General features: G+C 43.5%; 1 protein-coding gene across 1 annotated transcript in view; it reads left to right on the forward strand.

Moving 5' to 3' along the window:
- The first annotated feature begins 543 nt into the window (after positions 1-543).
- The window catches only part of scara5 (scavenger receptor class A, member 5 (putative)), a 97123-nt gene continuing 77044 nt past the window's right edge, over positions 544-20622 (forward strand). The window contains exons 1-3 of the mRNA XM_067984742.1: positions 544-664; positions 6002-6147; positions 11428-11559. Coding sequence (XP_067840843.1) covers positions 6027-6147; positions 11428-11559 — 253 coding nt within the window. The 5' untranslated portion in view covers positions 544-664; positions 6002-6026. The remainder of the gene's footprint in view (positions 665-6001; positions 6148-11427; positions 11560-20622) is intronic.

The raw sequence follows: 20622 nt of genomic DNA on the forward strand, positions 1-20622 counted from the left end.
CATACTTCTTTCAATGAAGAAAACAGCAACATGCTAAATGATTTTTATAGGCACACGATAAGCTGTGAGGTTAACATTACAGCCTGCATTAATATTGTGCCCTGTTTTTGCCAGCAACGCGAGTTAGCGCCAAGAATCCAGCAACAGAGAAATGCAGCAACATTTTATTATGGACATACCTGAATTAAATAGTATTTTTAATTGACAGTTAAAACGACCATAATACATCTATGACAAACAACATCAGCAGGGAGCACCAATACACTTCTCAGTCAGAAGAGCAGACGTTTTAACATTTGTAGTAATAGCAACTTCTTGAGTTACAGAACTCTTGGAACACAAGCCTGATGCAGATTCCGTCTCCTCCCTTAAATCTTTTCCACCTCCCATTAGTTCACAATTTCCTTTCTGCGAAGAGATTTTTTGGATTAAGAACAGGACCATTCTAGTGACAACACTGGTATAATGTTGTTGTAGGATCATGCACCGTATTTAATGATAGACTATGTCCACATCACTTTATGGAAATGTGGAAAAGTTCAAAACTAAAATAATGTGAATCAGCATAATGGTTTTAACATTTACTGTTCTTCGGTTTAAATGATGCAACATTGGTTTAACTTTAACTGCAAGGAAAAAACACAAAAGATTCTTTAATACAAAGGTAAGTCATTTTAACTTTATGATAAATTATGTGCTGTGTTTCTATATAAATTTAGTAAAAACAGAAATCTGTCTAAACTTTGATTGTTGCTCTAACATTATGTAAATGCAGGACATGCAAAGCAACTTTTTACTATTCAAAAATATAGATATTATCATTAAAAAGTACTATAAGATTTTTGCACACTTATAAAAAACAAAATATGGGCTTCTATGATGAGAGCCTTCCGCAATCTTGTGCTTCCCAGCAGGGAAGTTGCACTCATAGGGATCAAGCATTGGAGATTGGGCTGCAACATTGTAGCCTGCAATTACTGTGCTTGTGGCTCCCCGTTGGAAGCACGGGATCTCGGAATAACTCTAGTGGGTAAATGCACCACATGCGGTGGCACTGAGCAGCTCAAGCCAGGGGTAAGAATTCTTTTGGATGTTATGTGTAGCAACATTTTTAAAATATTTGTGAAGTTTTCTCTGCGAGCTAGTTCCAACAGAATTAGAAACATGTTCTAAAAGGGCATCTTTACAGTTTCATTCGAAATACTGAACGCAGGAAATCTTCACAAAAAAATTTAAAATGTTACTGCACCGAGTGACAGAGGAATTCTTCAGCCCAGGAAGGTCCCAGGTGTGATCCTTGGCCTGTGTTGAGTTAGTTGATCTCAGTTGGATGGCAGTAGATGTGCTGCATTTAGTCTTAGTGCCCCTGGGCCAGGAAAAATAAAACTCAAAAATTAAAACAGAAAATGCTGGAAACAATCAGCCAGCCAGGCAGCATCTATGGAGACAGAAACGTAGGTTAACGTTTCAGGTCAATAACCTATCGTTAGAACTGGAAGATGTTACAGATGAACAGCTTTTAAGCAGGTACAGAGCCAGGCAAAAGGGGGCAGGAGAAAGAAAAAGGGAGAGGTCTGTGATTGGGTGGAGGCAGCAGTTGATTAAATTGCAGAAGTGATGATAGTGCAAGGCAAAAGGAGGTGACAATGAGAGATATTAGAGAAATTAAAAATGTGTCCAGTGGATATGTGAATGGTTACAGAATAGCAGAGTGGTAGGGAAGCATGGAAAATCTGGAAAAGCAGAGAATGCTCCTGTGGCCCAGGAATGTGGCATAAGAAAGGCAGGTCCACCCCTCCCTATCTCTGTAAACTCAACCAGCCCTTCAACCCTCCGAGATCGCTGAGCTCCTCCAATTCTTGCCTCTTGCACTTCCCCAATTTTAATCGCTCCACCATTGCCAGCAGTGCCTTCAACTGCCTAGGCCCTAAGCTCTGCAATTTCATCCCTAAACATCTCCATCTCCTTTAAGTCGCTCCTTAAAACCTACATCTTTGACCAAGCTTTTGGTCGCCTGTCCTAATACCTCTTTATGTGGCTCGGTGACAATTTTTGTCTGTTAACGCTCTTGTGATGCGATTTGGGACGTTTTTAGTACATTAATGGCGCTATATAAATGCAAGTTGCTGTTGTTGCCAGCTGTGTACCATCCCAAATACCAGCCAATAAAATAAAATAATGCCTATTGAATGTAACAGAATATTGGCCAAGAGAAAATACTCCCTTGCACAAGTATGATTAATGCACAGTCTTTTTCATTCATTGTAACTGAACTAAATTTCTATGAACTGCGTGAAATGTAAACATAGAAATAAGTTTATTAGATTCAGAGAACTCTGATGATCATGGATGATCTTCAACTTGGGAATGTATTTTTTGGGGGGGAGTAGTGGTTTTGGAGGCCAAGAAACTGTGGTATTTGTGAGCCAGTGTCCAAACTCCAATCATAATATGCGCCTTTAAGCACATAACATCTTTAAACCATTAGGGAACACAGATGCGTTCCTTTCACTGTGCTGCTTGGGAAAGTATGAAAAAAAATCTCTCCCTACCAACAAAACTGGCAAGATGTGATTATCAAAGATCATGCACCCAAATCCCTGGACTGCCAAGAACTGACCCACTACAGATTAACAGCTATATGTTTTCATTAAAAAAAAGGGGAAAACATCTTTGTCATAGCTCCAGCAACTGCTTGTTTACCAGGACAGCGAAAAAACCATGGCAAGATTTGAAAAATGGCCATATGCCTGTTCAGCAAGAATAAATATTCCTCTGCAGTGTCCATGGCAGTGGTGGGGCCCTGTTACTTTCACACGTATCTCACTTTTATGCTATTTAAATGACAATGTCTGGATTAGGTAATGAATAATGGCAGGCTGAAATCCTCACTAAAACATTTCAGTTGAAGAAGCACCGTTGTTATTTAGGGGCGTATTTACCATGAGCTGGTCTTCGATCAGCCAGACACAGTTTATACTAACACTGACATGAAGCTTTCTCCCTCTGTGCAGTTTTAAAAATGATCTTTATTTTAACTGACAGATTGTATTTTTCCTTTTATATGAACATATGAAATGCCATAATAACATCATCACATATACTTATGCAGGATAACACTGCAATTTTTTCTTGTTTAAAAAATCTTATATGTTCTAACAAAAAGCTATTCTAACATTTTGTTTCTTTTTCTTATTGATTTACACTTCCTCTGCAGAGTTCCAATTTGTTATTTTCTTTGCTATAAACAGCAATGACTATAAGTAAATGCAATTGCAATAGTGTTTTTAAGGAATGTGAAAAGTTCTATAGTTTATACAGTGGTTTAACTCATGCTGAGTTGTATGGGTATGGAACTCAACCCATTGGTGTACTGGGACTGTCTTTTCAGCTAAGGAATGGTCCATGAGAAAAAGAGAATGTACAAAATAAGTCTTCCCAACAAATAAGTTATATTTGTTGAAATTCTGTTCTATGAATAAACATCAAAATCTTTTCATACATTTTGCAAACAAATGTGATTTCAAAACATCATGATATTTGTCTTTATACTATCAGTTATTGAATAGTCATTTTAAACAATAACAACAAGTTGCATTTATATTGCACTTTTAACATAGTAAAACATCCCAAAGTGCTTTTCAGGAGTGTAAATCAAACAAAAATTGACACCGAGCCAAAGAAGGAGACAGGTAACCAAACGTTTGGTCAAAGAGGTAGGTTTTAAGTAGAGTCTTAAAGGAGGAGAGAGGTGGAGAGACAAAGAGGTTTGGGGAGGGAATTCCAGAGCTTAAGGCTAGACAGCTGACAGCACGGCTGCAAATGATGGGGCGAAGGAATTGGGGGACGCACAAGAGGCCAGAGTTGGAGGAATGTAGAGTTCTTGGAGGGTTGTAGGGCTGGAGGAGGTTACAGCTTTTAAGTTGAGAAACTGAGGTAATGTCTTCAATTTATTTAATTATTATGAGAACTTGTTGCATTAATTTTCATATTCTAAGATCTTGTCTCATCTCAGTTTTATTAATTTATAAAACGATTAGTTATCCCTATGCAAACTAAGCTCAATCAGCAATAGAGGCTTGTACTTCTAAACATCCTAAGAATAACCCTGAAAATGAATGTTATTGCTTTCTTACCAATGTAACGCTTGTGTCTATTTTTTCACTAAAATTAGAGGATGGTGAAAAATATCCACCCTGGGATTATTTACCAAATTCAGTCTCTTCAGAGTGTTGTACTTGAGGGTTTCCCAGAAACAATCTGTGGAAATCCCCAGCAATACAGACTGCTGCGTTTATCAGTAAGAGCCCCGTGAGTCTATATTTGGAAGAAAATGTTTTATAGTTTTCCATTATTTGCTATTTTTCACTTATTTTAAGTGTTTACAATCTCAGCATCCTATTCAACTTGGGCTGAACTTCCATCCCCATATCCCCTCCATCACAAAGACCACTTACTTCCATCGCCATAACATTCCTTGAAAGTGGAGTCACAGGTGGATAGGGTGGTGAAGAAGGCATTCGGCATGCTTGGTTTCATTGGTCAGAACATTGAATGCAGGAGTTGGGATGTCTTGTTGAAGTTGTACAGGGCATTGGTGAGGCCACACTTGGAGTACTGTGTACAGTTCTGGTCACCCTATTATAGAAAGGATATTATTAAACTAGAAAGAGTGCAGAAAAGATTTACTAGGATGCTACCGGGACTTGATGGTTTGACTTACAGGGAGAGGTTAGACAGACTGGGACTTTTTTCCCTGGAGAGTAGGAGGTTAAGGGGTGATCTTATAGAAGTCTATAAAATAATGAGGGGCATAGATAAGGTAGATAGTCAAAATCTTTTCCCAAAGGTAGGGGAGTCTATAACGAGGGGGCATAGATTTAAGATGAGAGGGGAGAGATACAAAAGGGTCCAGAGGGGCAATTTTTTCACTCAAAGGGTGGTGAGTGTCTGGAACGAGCTGCCAGAGGCAGTAGTAGAGGCGGGTACAATTTTGTCTTTTAAAAAGCATTTGGACAGTTACATGGGTAAGATGGGTATAGAGGGATATGGGCCAAGTGCAGGCAATTGGGACTAGCTTAGTGGTATAAACTGGGCAACATGGACATGTTGGGCCGAAGGGCCTGTTTCCATGTTGTAACTTCTATGATTCTATGATTCTATGATTGCCCTCCTACAGCTCTACATTAACCCATCTGTTGCTGAAATCCTCATCCATGTCTTTGTCACCTCCAATGTTATTCCAATGCTCACCTAGCTAGCCTCCCATCCTTTGTAAGCTTCAGCTCATCCAAAACTCTGCTGCCCATATCTTATCTCGCACCAAGTCCCGCTCACCCACTACCCCTTGCTGACCTACATTGACTCCCTGTCCCCCAATACCTTAAATTTAAAGTTCTCATCCTCATGTTTAAATCCCTTCATGGTCTTGATCCTCTCTATGCCTGTAACCTCCTACAGCCCGATAACCCACTCATCCCGGAAATCTCTGTTCCTTTGACCCTGGCCTCTTGTGCATCCCCCCTCCCTTTGCCCCACAATTGATGGCTATGCCTTCAGTCCCCTAAGCCCTATACTTTGGAATTCTCTCCATAAACCCCTCCACCTCTCCTCTACCCCCTCTTCCTTTAAAACTCACCTCTTTGAACAAGCTCTTGGTCACCCCTCCTAGTATCTCCTCCCTTGGCTAGACATTCATATTTTTTTATCACACCTCTATAAAGTGCCTTAGGATGTTTTTCTACACTAAAGGTATAATATAAATGCCAGTTATTGTCGTTGCTGAGTCATGGTTTTGAACCTGTCGACCATTGCATGCACAAGTAAGGGGATGGAAATTTTCTCTTACTGAAGGTTAAGAAAGTGCAGTCACAATATGAACAAGAACTGACTTATTAAAATAGTTCATTATTAAATTAATACAGCTAAAAGATTACTGATTTAGTATCTGCAGCAAAATTTTTATTTCTGCAACTGAGTAATTGAGCTATGCATTTCTCAGGTGAAGTCTTCAGTGTTCAGAATAAATGGAGAACAAAGACCTGCCTCTCATCTCAAATGAGTTTCTGGAGAATGGGTCAATGTATGAAGAATCACTTGATGAGTTTGATGGAAGGAACCTCTCAAAGCTGAACCTTTGTGAAGAAAGTACGTATATTTCCTTATGAAGAGAATTGGAATTTTATATCAAAACAGCATTGTTTTCATTGAAGGATTAATCATTTTCTATTCTCCACTATTTGCTGTTTTTCAATTATTATTTGAGGGTTAAGACTTTGAAGCCCTAGGTGATTTCCGTAAATGTGCTTGGTTGAAAGAGTACCCAAATTCACCATTTCCTGAACCTCCTTTGCAGCTTTAGAACTATGCAGGTCTTGTTATTAATGAATGAAGCCACAGTACATTCCTTCAGTTATGGTATTCCTAACAAGATTGCAGTTTTAAAAAGATATTCTCTGGATATGGATATCACTGGCAAGGCCAGCATTTATTGCCTATGACCACTTCAGCAGGCAGTTAAGAGTCAACCACATTAGTGTGGGACTACCACTGATTCCCTACTGGCCTACTTTGCATATGCTACAGTGAGAGCCAGTGGGTGCAGCAGCTGTGACTTTCCTGGATTTGCACTGTTAATGCATGCTGGGTAACTGAGTTTAAGATGCACAGCAGCTGTCAGGAGTTCCTGTCACAGAAGAGTTTGGATCATTTGAGCAAAGATTTATGCAGCTGCAGTGAGAGAGCCATGCACTGTTCCTCTCCTACATGTTTGTTCCTCTGTCTGTTCCCCAGACTGCAAAGTGTGCAGGAAATCCATCTGTTTCCGCTGGGAAATCCGCCTGTAACTCCCTCTGCAGGCCACCGGATGGTACCATTTTTTTTTAAAGGGGCAACAGTGACATAGCTTGTTTTAAGGAAATTCTAGGCCTTAAGCATAAAAACATCATACAGCAGTGTATTGCAATGAAAGCACTGTTTGAAAGTGCTGGTTGGAGCCAACATTATGACATTTGTTTCTTTATCTGTTTGTAATCGAGAGGAGAGCAGACTGCCAGCACTGCTGTGTCCCTGAGCAAGACAGCACCTCACAGCAGTATACGTCACCCTCAGTAAATTTAGCAAGCACCAAGACAGTTACACATAGTCGAGAAAATATAGATAGTGAGCTTGAGTAGATAGCTCTGGATGAAGCACAGTGCACACATGAGGAGGAGCAAGCATTGGTGGCAAATGAGCTGACAGAGGGCCAACTCTGTTCCTTTCTCAGCGACAGTGCCTATGGATTCTGGCTATACAGGACTTTGTTATAAAAGGAGATTGCTTTCTGAGCAGGATTATCTACTGGAGTCATTTGAATCTGCCCAAGATACCTTGCAAGGTTTGGATAGGAGTAAGGAGGAGTCTGCCAGCCACATCTGTGCAGTCATTGATGCCCACGCTTATCTACCATAGAGCATGTGACAGCTCCAGAGCATCTGCTGTAGAGCCCTCATTGGCACAGGTAGTAAACACAGTCGGAGTATCCTTCATGAATGCTCACACTGATGTTATGGGGGGTTTGACTCTAGTATACAAGAGATCCTCTTTTGCAGCTTCAATGTGCTGGGGGAATCAGATGAAGACAGGCTTCAGGCCAGGATTCACAGACCTCACTGGTAGGAACCTTACTCTGCCTACATTTCTGCTCTCATACGAGGTCAGGCGAAATGCTGAGGGAATGTCCAGCAGCAGTTGCATGACTGGAGTAGGCATGGATGAGGCTGTTGTCTCTCAGGACAACACCACATTCACTCTACCCATCAGTTGATGTGCCAAAAAATGGCCAGGACCAGTGAGCTTTGCTGAATCAGTTGAAGAGTGATCTTAGGAACCAGCAGAAAAAGGTACTGGGTCCCCTCAATTCCAACTGCCTGACACTGAAACCCTGAAACAGGCCAGCATACTTATTACTTCCATTGGAGAATTACTTAGAAGAAATCACAGGTTAAATTTAGATGATGCACACAATACATCAGTACTGAGGGGAAGCTCTGTGGGAAAAGATATTATTCATTCAACACAAAGTAGGTTTCATAGTATTTGAACTTTGTCTAAAGATTTCCTTTCTGAAGTACAAAGGATTGTATTGCAGAAGGAACTTTGAGGCACTTTCCTAGTTGCATGTGGATGAAAGCTTGCTTTTATTGGTAGTTCAGGCACTTAACTGAATTGATCTTGGATGATTGCCTGATTAACTAGTTTTCTTGGCTGACTGCAGCTACATCCTCATGATCAATGCTTGCATCCTGCTCTGGCCTTGCTCCCAGATTGGCCTCCTCCTCCATAGTTAGACCTTTATGTGTGGCATATGACAGTGATCTTGAAGACCTGGGAAGAGAGGGGCTGCACCGTTAGTTGCCCCTTGGTCTATCGAGCTATCTGAAGTGCTGCTTCAAGGTGCCAGTGATATGCTGGTTGCTTGGGCCTTGTTGTTTTTGTGCTCTATCTCTGGCTGTGGCTGCTGCATTAGTCAGCATTAAAGAGGATAGCCCTGGTCTCTAAACAGCAATACCTTCCAGAATCTCTTTGCCATCAAATAAGCCTGGCACAACTGATTGTTACAAAATTGAAGTATCATGGGAAACAGGCATTGACCTGCATGATATGGTATGTTGGTCACTGATTAGCTTCAAGTTGATGGAGTTGAATCCCTTTCTGTTCATGTAGGTCAGTGCATTGCGCCACACAGCTCAAGTGGTCATATAGGCTGCTATCAATCTCTGTACTTTCATTTGGGCCATCCTGTCATGCTGTAGTTGCTATTCAGTGGGAAAGGAATTGAAGGCATTGGTTCTATTGAATACATTTATGGATAGTAAATTGACTGATAAAGTTGGCTAATGGTTTGCTTGCAGCTGATGGCACAGCTCTGTAGTTATCGCCCTGCAGGGATTTGTCATTGCCAGGTTACCTAGGCATTTAACAACAATTTCCATCCAGCGACCATGTCAAAAGTACACATGTGAACAACAAGAGAGGACACGATCAAGCTTGGCTATGATAACACCTGTGATTGAATGGCTTGCTAAGCTTGATCATGTCAAGGCTATCGTCAAAACCCACACATGAATAATAGCCACTTGGTTGATATACCAAACCCATGGAACTGAATTCAAGCAAGGTGTAAACTGCATCCAGGAGGTCAGAGAAGAAAAACAAGATGACTTGAAAACTGCAGTTATTCTGATGTACTCTTGCTGAAACTTCATCAGGAATTTACCAGAATGGCTGTACCCTAGGCTGGGTCCTGACCTTGCACCCAAATTTCTGGAATGGCCCTGAAGGACCAGAGCCTCCACCTGCCCCAAACAAAGCTATCATCATATGGCAGGACAGGGCCAAGGCTGGGTGTCCCCACATCAAAAGTTCCTACACCCTGGAGCCTCAGAGGGTTCTGGTATATGGTAGGCAGATGTATGCCTGGCTATACCAGTAGTATCGTCCTGACAGCTGGTGTGTGTGGAGACTACCTGGGGCTCCAGACTGGGATTAAGGCCTGGACCTCTGAATATTTTTTAACTTTAACGTGGCTCCCTTTGTAAGGGGGCTGCACGGGAGGAGTGGACCCATCACCCGTCTGCTGGACTTTTTGTGGCTTTAACATGGTGGGCTGCCTAGATGCTTCCCAAGTGATGCTGGTGCCCACTGCTGGCATGCTAAACAGGGAATCTCCACCTGAACCCAGCAGCAGATGTTGCTGGTGGGTAGAATCCTTTTGGGGTCACAGGCCCGTGAATTTTTGGAGCCATGAAGAAAAATAGTTTCACTGACATTCCTGTGCAGAGCAATGAGCAGAGCTCTGCACTTCTATTTAAATATACATGATCTCAGTAGAACAGCAGAGAAAATTGGAAAGGTTTGACGGAAGTTTTGTACTTTAACATTTCTTAATGTGAGAAACTTGCATCTGGGTGAAAATTTCCACTGTTTATATTGCCTTGGTGTCCATGAAACCTATGGATCAGCAAAAAAAAAGAATCCTGCAGCTTTTTCCTATCATGGTGTATTTCAGTTTGTTCATACTTAGGGATATATTTCAAGTGTATATACAGCTGAGTGAAGGACCCTTACTTTGTTTTGATGCTGAAGTGTTCTGACTGACAGGTTTACTTGACAACTTGGAGCTCCTGTTTACAAAAGACTTGAAATGTGTCATTCATTAACAGTGTCACTATAATGCTATTTTCCTGTTGAACAAAAAAAGAAATCTTTCCAGTTGCTATAGCAGCAGTTTAATTTACACCAAATATACCCAATAGTCCCCTCCAAAAGGATAACAACTTTTAAAATAATTATCTTAATGCCTAAAAAATGGGTACCACACATTACAACATGAAGCAATCATCTATTTCTGCAAAAAATACCCACTATCAAAACCAAAGCATAGATATCCAGTACCGTCTACTCTTAATTCAAAGTCACTTAAGTCAAATTATCGCATAATTCAACTTTTTTTAACATTAAATTATCATTTTGCCAAGTTATTTACGTATCTTCATTCAAATTATTGGATAATTAAATTTTTTTGGTGCAAAGAAACAACTTTGGGTTATCATCAAGGACTGTTGAAAAACTGAACAGTGTAATGAGTCTCTGCAGCAGCTGCACAGTGTACTCCTGACCTGTGTGTTTTGCTGTGTGCAAATTGGCTGCCGCGATTCCTACATTACAACAATGACTACACTTCAAAAGTAAAGCGCTTTGGGACATCCTGAGGTCATGAAAGGGACTATATACATACAAGTTCTTTCTTTCTTTCTATCTCTGGTTCTAGAACCTGGGTTTAGAACACAGTTCTGGCACTAGTGCTATATTTGTAGCTGTCTATGACCGATTTCAAGGTCCCGATTGTCCACTGTAACTTTGGCGGAAGATTGGCAGAGGCCCCAGAGAAACGGCATAATCAGCTGTTTATCCCATCTCTCCAGAGTTTCCGCTAATCTTCTGTTGAAATCATGAGGGGGAGATCAGGGAACCTCTGCTTAAATTCTCTCCATTGTAATGACTAACCTTTTATAAATTGACTCGAAACATTTTTTTTAAATTAAAAATCTGCCAATTGCTAAACCTATTATAAAATTCAATTAATCATCTTTAATATAAATTTTAAATTTTTCACAACATGAAGAAGGAATGTCCATGGATTCTCACAAGCATGTGTGCGCTACAATGCTGCCTTGGGCAGAGGGGGAGGGTTCGGTATTTGGTAGGAGTATTACATATTTATGGTTCATTCTGTAATGATGGTTTTGTAAAGGGATTTTTATGCATATTATTTCACACAGGATTTGTGCAGTATTTTTGGTAACGTGTCACTGTGTAAATAGAAACAAGTTGTGGCAAGAGGGAAAATGAAGAGCCTCTAACTGTTTCTTTCATTTTGTTAAGGACCAGCTGGAAGGCGAAGGATAGCAAGCAATTTTTGCAACCACTGGAAGTCAATGGCAGGAATCAAGTGTGCGATAGCCGTCCTGTATCTTCTTGTTTTCCTCATTTGTATTGGAATTTTCATTGTTGCAGGTAACACATCCTGTTTTCACAGGGCAGCTTCCCCCTCTTGGGGTAGCCGGTAGATATTATGAACATGCATTGAATCGTTGTTAAAAATCTAAGTGATCCAACTCAGCCAGTAGATCAAATGTTTCCTCTCATTTTCACAGAACATGAGTAGCTTTGACAATACGAAAAGGCTATTTCTCAAATAGTTATAATATATATAAGAAAGCACATCTAAATGTAAACTCTGAGTGAAATGCAGAATAAGTTCTGTTTTTAACCACAAATTTAATAATAAGTTACATTTTTAAAAAGATGAAGGTTAATGGCTTATAGTACATAGAAAGTAAAAAAAAAACATTTCTCACATGTGGTACTGTGTGTTTCATAAATATCTTAATGTCAATGCTTGTGCGTGTCTCAGCTAGCTAAGGCTGCCATAATACTATCACTTTCGTGTTGATGTAAAGTGGTTTTGGGTGCGCATCAAAACAAAGGTGGCAGTATAACATAGGAATCAGGTTGGTCATCTGAAATAAGAGTTGTGGTAGCCTCATACCACTAAGGGTGCACACCCGATGCAGTATAACTTCAGTCCAGTGCAAAGCCACATCTTAAAGGCTCAGGTAGTCTATTGGACATACTGGGAACTTTATTTTTGACTTTTTTTGATGTTAGGAAAGAAGCTACACTTCATAACATTAAAAATTAGTTGCTAATGTAGAAGAGTCCACCTATGCAAACACATTCTGCTTCACCACTGAACTTCATAAGGGATGCAACCAACAGTGTTTTTGCCAGCTATGAGTTGTACCACACAAGTTTGAGACTGGTATCTGTAGTGTAATGGCCTAGTTTATAGACCCACAATAGCAAAATAGATGAGGTTTAAAAGCAGGACAAGCTATCTTGGTGAGAAAACAGCTGGTATTTATTTGTCTGACATCCTATACTGTGTTTATAGTAGAGAACTGCATTTGTATGAGGCTGTGTGCATTTGAAGTTCCACCCTCCCACTGGTGAGATCCTTCAGTTTGTAGTGCAGTGTCAGTTCACCAAAAGGGACGTGAAAGCAGAGGCCAATAATCCTGATCAGCACCAGCCAGGCTGCCCCAAGTTCTCAATTACTTTTAGTACAGATTTAATCAGTATCAAAAGGTAGCCAAAGCTCATAAATGGTTGAAAAAGCATTCTACTTCCAATAAGGGGAGGAGCAGAAGGGTTTGGGGCAGTGTGGCTGGTGCCAGCTACATTGACTTTGACGTTGCTACTATTACAGTTTGAAGTGGCAGGAAAGGGAAATCTGAAGTGATGTCTCGTGTTTCTGACTTTTCAGAAAATACACTAAAATGATTAGTTTTTGTTTAAGTCACAAACATATAAGCTGTCACTCATCTTGGTTTAAAAATGTCACTTATTTAATGTAACTCATGCTTAAAAATAAACACAGAAAATATATTTGCAATTGGACTCACATTTTGATCATAAATCTCACTCATTTCCCTGCTTGACACTTATGAACTCAGCTTTTTGGCAATTGCAATCTTTATGGTGCCAACAGATGCCAAATCAGGCATTATTTTCTCATTTGCTACCAATATTTGAAGTATCAATAGGTAAAGCAGCCATATAAATTATTTGGATCTGTACAAACAGCCTTATGCATCAGTGATACACAACTACTGAACAATACATAGTTGATATTACACAGATAATAAGCTTACCAGTACACACTGTTGCTTTATTTTTTTAAAGAAACATTTCCCCGAAATAGATTGGAAGAAGAGATATGCAGCCTTGAACAGCTGCATAGAATCATGGCAATTTCATTACAGAAGGAGGTCATTCAGCCTATTGTGTATGTTCCAGTGCTAGTGCCAAATCAGACATATCTACTGTAATCCCACTTTCCTGCTTTAGAATCATAGAAATTAAGGTTCTATAAAGCTGGCCACTCCCAAAAAGTACATGAGGCCTTTGTACAGGCCAAAAGAAAATTGGACTCTTTCTTCCATATCCAAACAGAGCCACTGATCACATGACATTGATGTGAGGGCGGTAAGCCTGATAAACTCCTAGCATTTGCCCTGAGGCTGGGGTCTCCAATCCACAGTCTGTAGGCCAAATCTGGCCCACTTCCTAATTTCATCCGGCCCACCCAAAAAATTGGTCTGCCCATGAAGTGGTGCCTCCAGCTCTCAGCATAGAATGAGGTGAGCACCTCTGGAAAAAAAAGCTGCAGTGTTGCATAAAACACACATCCAGCGCTTCTGGCCCTCTCAGCAGAAGCCTACCCGCTGAGACTCACCCACTCAGCACTGTTCTTGCCCTCCAGTTGGTACCCACAGTATTGTGCTTCCCTGAGGCAGTCTCTGACCAGAGAGAGAAAGCAGTGCTGATAGTGGGAGTTGGGTGTCACTAATGTGACAGATAAATGATCAGATAAATATCTTGTACTGACACAATTAGTCTGGCAAGATATTGTTCAGAACAATAAGGGAAACATTTCTCACTGGGGTTCTCAGTATTTGAAACGCACCAAAAACCTGTGCTCAGATTTCTAGGTGGAGTTGAATCTGAAATATAACTAATGCTGGCAATGCTGGTTATTTCTCTCAGCACTCTGCTCTCAGCTTGTTTCAATCGATGGAAATGAACTGGCACCACAATCCACAACTCACGTTCTAAACTTGGGCAGTAACCATGGGCTCAATTTTCCTGGGAAATTGTGGGTGCATTGGGGACAGGGGGGCTCCGAAAATCGGGGAAATCTTATTCGGGTTCGGAATCCGGCTCCGACCCGCAAACTTCCGGGTTCCCCACTGATGCGTCTGGGTGTGCACGTGGAAGTCCCACTGGCAATTAAAGCTGTCGGGATGATACTTGACACAGTTGTTTAGATAATCTAAGTAGTTGAACTACTTAATTTTCTCCATATTGAGCCAGGGGTATGATTTTGAAGCATCCTCAGCGTGTTTCCCGTGCTGTGGGAAACACTCCATGTTGCAACAGACATGCTCAGCCAGCAGCCAGTGGGACATTCAAATGCATATTTGACACATGGGGAGAAAAGGTCACTTATTGCAGCAGGGCACTCAGGTCTTTCAGACAAAGTTATGACTGCGAGATCTTTGTGTTTTCACTGAAAATTCTTATTTTCCACTCAAAGTTCTTCTGTTCACACATATTTAACTACTTTGCGGACCCCCTCAAACTCGCACCATCAGAATAGGGGGCCGCCATGGCTGCATTCACCTCTACATCCGAGGACGGGCAACATTACCAGCCTCGCCAGGCACGGTGTCCACCTCCACCACTTGGAGCTCAACGGCACTGTGCTACGCCACAGGCACCTGCCCAAGACCACAGAGGGCAACAACAGAGAGGGGTGCCGCTTGAGGAGGCCCCATCCACATCAGCCGCCCACATGGTGGAGAAGGAGGGGGAGGAACCCATGGGCAGAGCAGCAGCTCACCTGGCTGCTCATGAGGCCAGTGAGTCACTCATATGTGAACGGTTCTCCTAACATCAGAAAGTGTGAACAGTCCAGTCCTCACACCACCTGGAAAGAGCAGTGCCCACACCAGGCCGCCCACCCCTCCCTGCACAAAACAATCCTGCAACCAAACATACACCCACCGTAAAGTGACCCAATGAGTGGCATCAAGTGTCACCGCTCATGGTGAACCTCATGAAAGGGCCCGATCACAAAAGCCAGTCAAGAATGGGCAAGACGTGGCGGCAGTGGTGACAATCATAAAATTTAATGTCATTTTAACAAAAACTAAATAAAAATGAAAAACATGACAGTCTGTCAAACAACCTTGTGCATACCCTTTGTGCTCACAAAACCTTTGCCTTTCTCTTACGCCTACTTCTACGTGATGCATCCCCTGTGGCTGCAGCAGATGTAATGGCAGGTTGCTTATGTTCATGCCCTGACTGCTTAGATGCTTTGGGCCTATGCCGTCTGGGTTCTGGAGCCCATGAGGGCCCCTCCAAAGACTGCTCCACTTGCACCTGTGCAGGGGTAGATTTGGCCACCTGGAGAGGAAACAGCATTTCAGGTACTGGTTGAGAGGGGGCAACGGGTGAGACGTGGGAGCGATTTGAGTGGTGTCCCCACTTCCATGTCCCCTTTCGCCATCATCCCTCCCCTGGGTGGCCAGGGCCACATCACTCCTACCACTCTGCTGGACGACAGTTTGGAGGACATGTGTGATGCCTTGTAAGGCCGGTGCTAGTGTATTGGTCTGCCTGTTTAAACAGCAAAATGTTGTTCAGCCTGAGTCCGAATGGCCATTGTCAGGGCCTGAATGGACTCATTTGTGAGCCGTGCTTGAAGCTCAATGGAGGCTAGCCTTCTCTCCATCGCAGACATTCCCGCACTTACCTGTGACAGTATCTCAGAGATTCCTCATGTCACTGTGAAACGATCTCAGAGATTTCCTCACATCCCTGTAACAGTATCTCAGAGATTCCTTCCCGTACCTGTGCCACCATTCCACAAACGTGCTGCTGTCCTTCGATCATTCTCCTTTTAAAGGATGGCTCCCAGGGTTCTGCATATGTGTCCAGCTGAGCAGAGCCTCGAGAGGAGTGCTCCCACCGACACCGAGGCCGGCAGATCTTCTGAGGAATCGCCCTCTGCCGTCACAGTGGTTGCTGAAGGCCCTGTAAGAGAACAGAAGGCAATATCAAGCATCATCACAGATGTGTCATGTTGCGATGAGCATACTGAGGTGGCAAGGCATGTTAACATCACTTCATATTGTGTGTGATGAATGTTAAAGTTGTGTCACCAGATGTTTGTACGTTGCCAGTCTCGGCGTCCCAATGGACAGGCACTCGAGGGTTCGGCTGAGCTCGAGTGCCTCCTGCTCTGGGTCTGTGAGGACGATGATTTGTTGCGGCCCCCCCACTTCAGTCCTAGCCCTCTCCTGTGCATTTTGGGTTCTCTTTTCCTAGAAGGGGAGAAAGAACAGACGTGTGAGAGAGTGATGCTGACGTGGCCAACCAATTAATGCATTGGTTTGGGTGTGGCTGACTGTGAAAGAGATGCATCAGAGGGTGAATATGAGACAGAGCCATGACATTGGATGAGGAGTGGGTTAAGTGGTAGTGGTGGGGTGAGTAATGGGGAGGTAAGGAAGTGCTGAGAAAGTGCAGGTAAGTTGAGGATGAGCCTTAAGTGGGTGTGAGGAGTGATGTGATAGAGTAGTGTTGGCAATGCAGAATGAGTTGGGGGGTGGGGGCGGTGATGTGGAAGACAGAATGAATCAATAAGTGTACTCACTTTGGCTGACCTAGTTAGGTCATTGCAGCGCTTCCTGCACTGGACCCAGGTGCGGGAGATGTTGCTGCTGCTGGTGACCTCCTCTGCCACCTCGAGCCAGGCCTTCTTGGTGGCAGAGGCAGGCCACTTCCTCCCGTCTGCCGGCTAAAGCAGATCCCTCCTCCTCCTCACCCCATTCAGTAGCACCTGGAGTGAGGCATCATTGAATCTTGGAGCAGCCTTGCCCCTGTGCTGCTCCATTGTGGTATGTGGATGTTTGCTCCAGGAAAAGCCATTGGAGGACTGCCCCTTTAAATAGAGCCCCTCCAGCTGACAGCCTGTGATGCGGGTGTGCAGTCCACCCGCTGCGCAGCTTTCAGACGGCAAACCCGGAAGCCACGTTAAGTGGCACCAATTGAATCGTGATCGCGTGAGGAGCAGACATTTTTTATTGGGCAGATTACCCGCATGCCCAATCACTCCCGCCACTGCCATCCCGCCTCCCCGCTAATATCGGGGCCATGTGTCATTCCCCATAGTGCTGGCTGTTCACCGCTGAAAACATTCAAGAGAGTTTGATCCTGGAACCATCCAACCAGCCAAATGTGTTTGAAAGGAATGATTTTTCAGTTTTTAACAGTTACCTTCAGGGGTTGTCATGGGTACCAGCAATGTTATTTCTTTGAAGCTCTGTATGATTTATAAATGATGAGTGTCATGAAAATGTAGTAAAGTCTGGTGAGTGAACTATAATAGGAGACGACAATCGAGTTTGGCACTGTAAAAATTTTGAAAAGCATTCCTTTAATTGCTTTCTTGTATTGCCCTTTCCCCTCTGCAAATTTATATTGACAATGGTGTTGCAGCCACTTCCTGTTCCAGAGAGGTGCTCCAGGATTTACTTGGCAAATTCATAATGTTTCATCCTTTCCTCCAATAAACCATGTTAGTTTCCTCAGCAAATTGTCTTTTCTGAATGCCACTGTCTCCTTGAATCTATACTGAGCAATTTACAGACTGATAGATTACTTCAAATTTCTTATACTGCTGTTTCCACCTGAGTAAGAATATTGACTTCAGAGTCCAAAAGTTAAATAATGCATCATACTTTTGTCAATATCGGAGCCCTGAAATTCCACCGGGATCTTACAGGTATCGCTCTGGAGTTATGATGGAGTTTCAGGGCCAGGTTATCTACCACCCCTTGAAATTTCACCTCAGCAAATGTCTTGCACTAAAATTAGGCCCGATATGATTCGTTTCCATCCTGTCATCTTACTTTCAAAGGTCAAAGGACTATCAAGTAGAACATTCCTATTCTATTAACCAACCACCAAACCCAAAACTTCTTTCTAGAACCATTTGTTCTCTTCTGTCACGGATTCCCAAAACCTACTAGTCCTGGCCTCTCTTAACTTGCTATCGTTCCTATTCTCAAGGTAACATTCCTTGCCAAGCAGCTTGGCGTTTCCCTTGCAACATTAATATGTCTTTCAGAAATTCTGGTACATTCCAGCAGTTTAATCTACTTTATTATGTGTAAAGGTTACTATGCCACCTATCTGGAGAAGTTAGTAAACATCTTTGGAGCAAGCTCTGGGCAGTTTAGGCGTGTGAACTAATGACTCTTTTCAAAGATCATCGGGGTATAAATTTGTCTCAGATGGTACAGCACAAAACCGGCGTTAGTGAACTTTTCAACGGAAAAGGCAAATGGGCTGAATGCAAAACAGGTTTCCAATTCGCTGTGACCTGTTTTAAACTACTGCCCAAGACACATTTGAAAAGGGTCATTAGTTCACAGGCCTGAACTCCTCAGAGGTTGTTCCAAAGGTGGATTTTGTGGCTAAAATTATTGCATCAAGTTCAAGAATTGACTCTTGGCAGCAAAGACCATGGGCAGAATTTTCACTTTGAGCTGGGAAGCAGGTGAGGTGGAGGGGGTGGTGGGGGGGAAGATTTTCAGGTGTGAAACCCGGAAGGTAACTTGGCAGAATCGCAATCGCGATCTTAATGAGGCCAATAAATTTTACTACTGGGTTTTGAACCCTGCAGCCAGCCTGATTGACAGTCAGGCTGGCTGTCAGACAGCATGTTCTCCTGCAGCAGACCACACCTGGGGATTGAAGGGAGATAGGGAGGAATCATGCGCCGGGGAGGAGATCGGGGGAGCCCGGAATAAGAATGGGGGGGGTGGGGAGAAGGTCGGGGGGGCCCGGGAAGAAGACCTGGGGTGGGGGGGGCGGGGAAGAAGGTCGGGGGGCGGGAAGAAGGTCGGGGGCCAAGGAGGAGATGGGGCAGTGGGGGGGGTGCCAGAAAGAAGATCAGGGGCTGGGGAGGAGATCGGGGGGGGGGGGGGGGGGGCTGGGAAGAAGATCGGGGGAGGATGGGAAGAAGATGGAGGAGCCGGGGAAGAAGATCGGGATGGCTGGGAAGGAGATCAGGGGTCCGGGAAGGAGATCGGGGGTCCAGGAAGGAAATTGGGGGCCGGGGAGGAGATCGGGGGGCCAGAGAGGAGATCGGGGGCCGGGGAGGAGATCGGGGGCCGGGGAGGAGATCGGAGGGCCAGGGAGGAGATCGGAGGGCCAGGGAGGAGATCGGGGACCAGGAAGAAAATCGGGGGCCGGGAAGAATATCGGGGGCCAGGAAGATGATCAGGGGACTGCGGAAGTGGTCGGATGGGCCAGGACTTGGAGATTGGAGGTCGCTGGAGATTGGGTTAAGAGTCGGAAATAGGTGGCGTGGTGAGGTGGGGGGGGGGGATGTCCACCATCGGGGGTGGGGGGTTTGGGGCAGTTAATCGTGGGGGTCCTGTAAGCCAGGTGAGCTTGTTGGGCCTGGGAGAAGCACTGCTGCTCCTCTGGGCCCACAAGCACTGCAGTAAAGGCACTTACCTCATGGATCCCGCCTTTCCCACCTGCTTTCACCTGCTGAAACTCGGAAGTGATGGGAAATTCGAACAGGTACAATTAAATTCATTTTAATTTTCCAATACACAAAATATTAAGTACCTCAAGTATCTCAATGAGGTACATTGCCCTTGTAAGTATCGGCCCGCCAGATTTAAGTGGGGGCGGGACTTCCTGGTGTCTGCTGTCCACACACAGACAAATCTGCCTGACGAAGGAGATAATCTCCGAAAGCTTGCGATTTTCAAATAAAACTGTTGGACTATAACCTGATGTTGCAAGATTCCTTACATTTGTCCACCCCAGTCCATCACCGGCATCTCCACATCATGAGTTAAACCCAGAAGTGGGCAAATTGGAGCCGGGATGCGGTCCTGCTCCAAAAAACTGTTGTTTTAACCTCCCGCCCCCAACCCAACCATTCTTGGGGGTTAAAATTTACCCCAATAACTGGTTTGAAAGACTTGTTTTGGAAGAACTATTGATAATTTGATAATATTTAGATGTTTTGGGTAACTTGCCTTTGCTCAGTATTTTTGTGTTCTGTACAGATATACATCAGGGGCAGGGGCAGGTAGTAGTAGTGTCCACTCCCTCGCAGCCTGACATAGTGAAAGGAGGCAGGACCAGCAGAATGGTGTTACTTGCCGGAAGTCCATCCAGTGGGCACCCAAAATGTGGGTTGATGGACACAAAGAGAGTGAGGGGAAACCCGGAGACATCAAAGGCATAGGATTGAGATGGGCATGGGAATAGACGTGAATGTGGATTTTGGAGACACCAGGCTCAAAAACCCCAAATCCTGCTCTGCTGCTAGCAATGGCAGAGTGGGATTTGTGACTCATCAGTGACCCAATTGCCTGACCCCATCAGATTTCCCTTGATCAGGCAATTTACATAATG

This window comes from Heptranchias perlo, chromosome 5, assembly GCF_035084215.1.
Source record: "Heptranchias perlo isolate sHepPer1 chromosome 5, sHepPer1.hap1, whole genome shotgun sequence".
In the NCBI taxonomy this organism is placed as follows: domain Eukaryota; kingdom Metazoa; phylum Chordata; class Chondrichthyes; order Hexanchiformes; family Hexanchidae; genus Heptranchias; species Heptranchias perlo.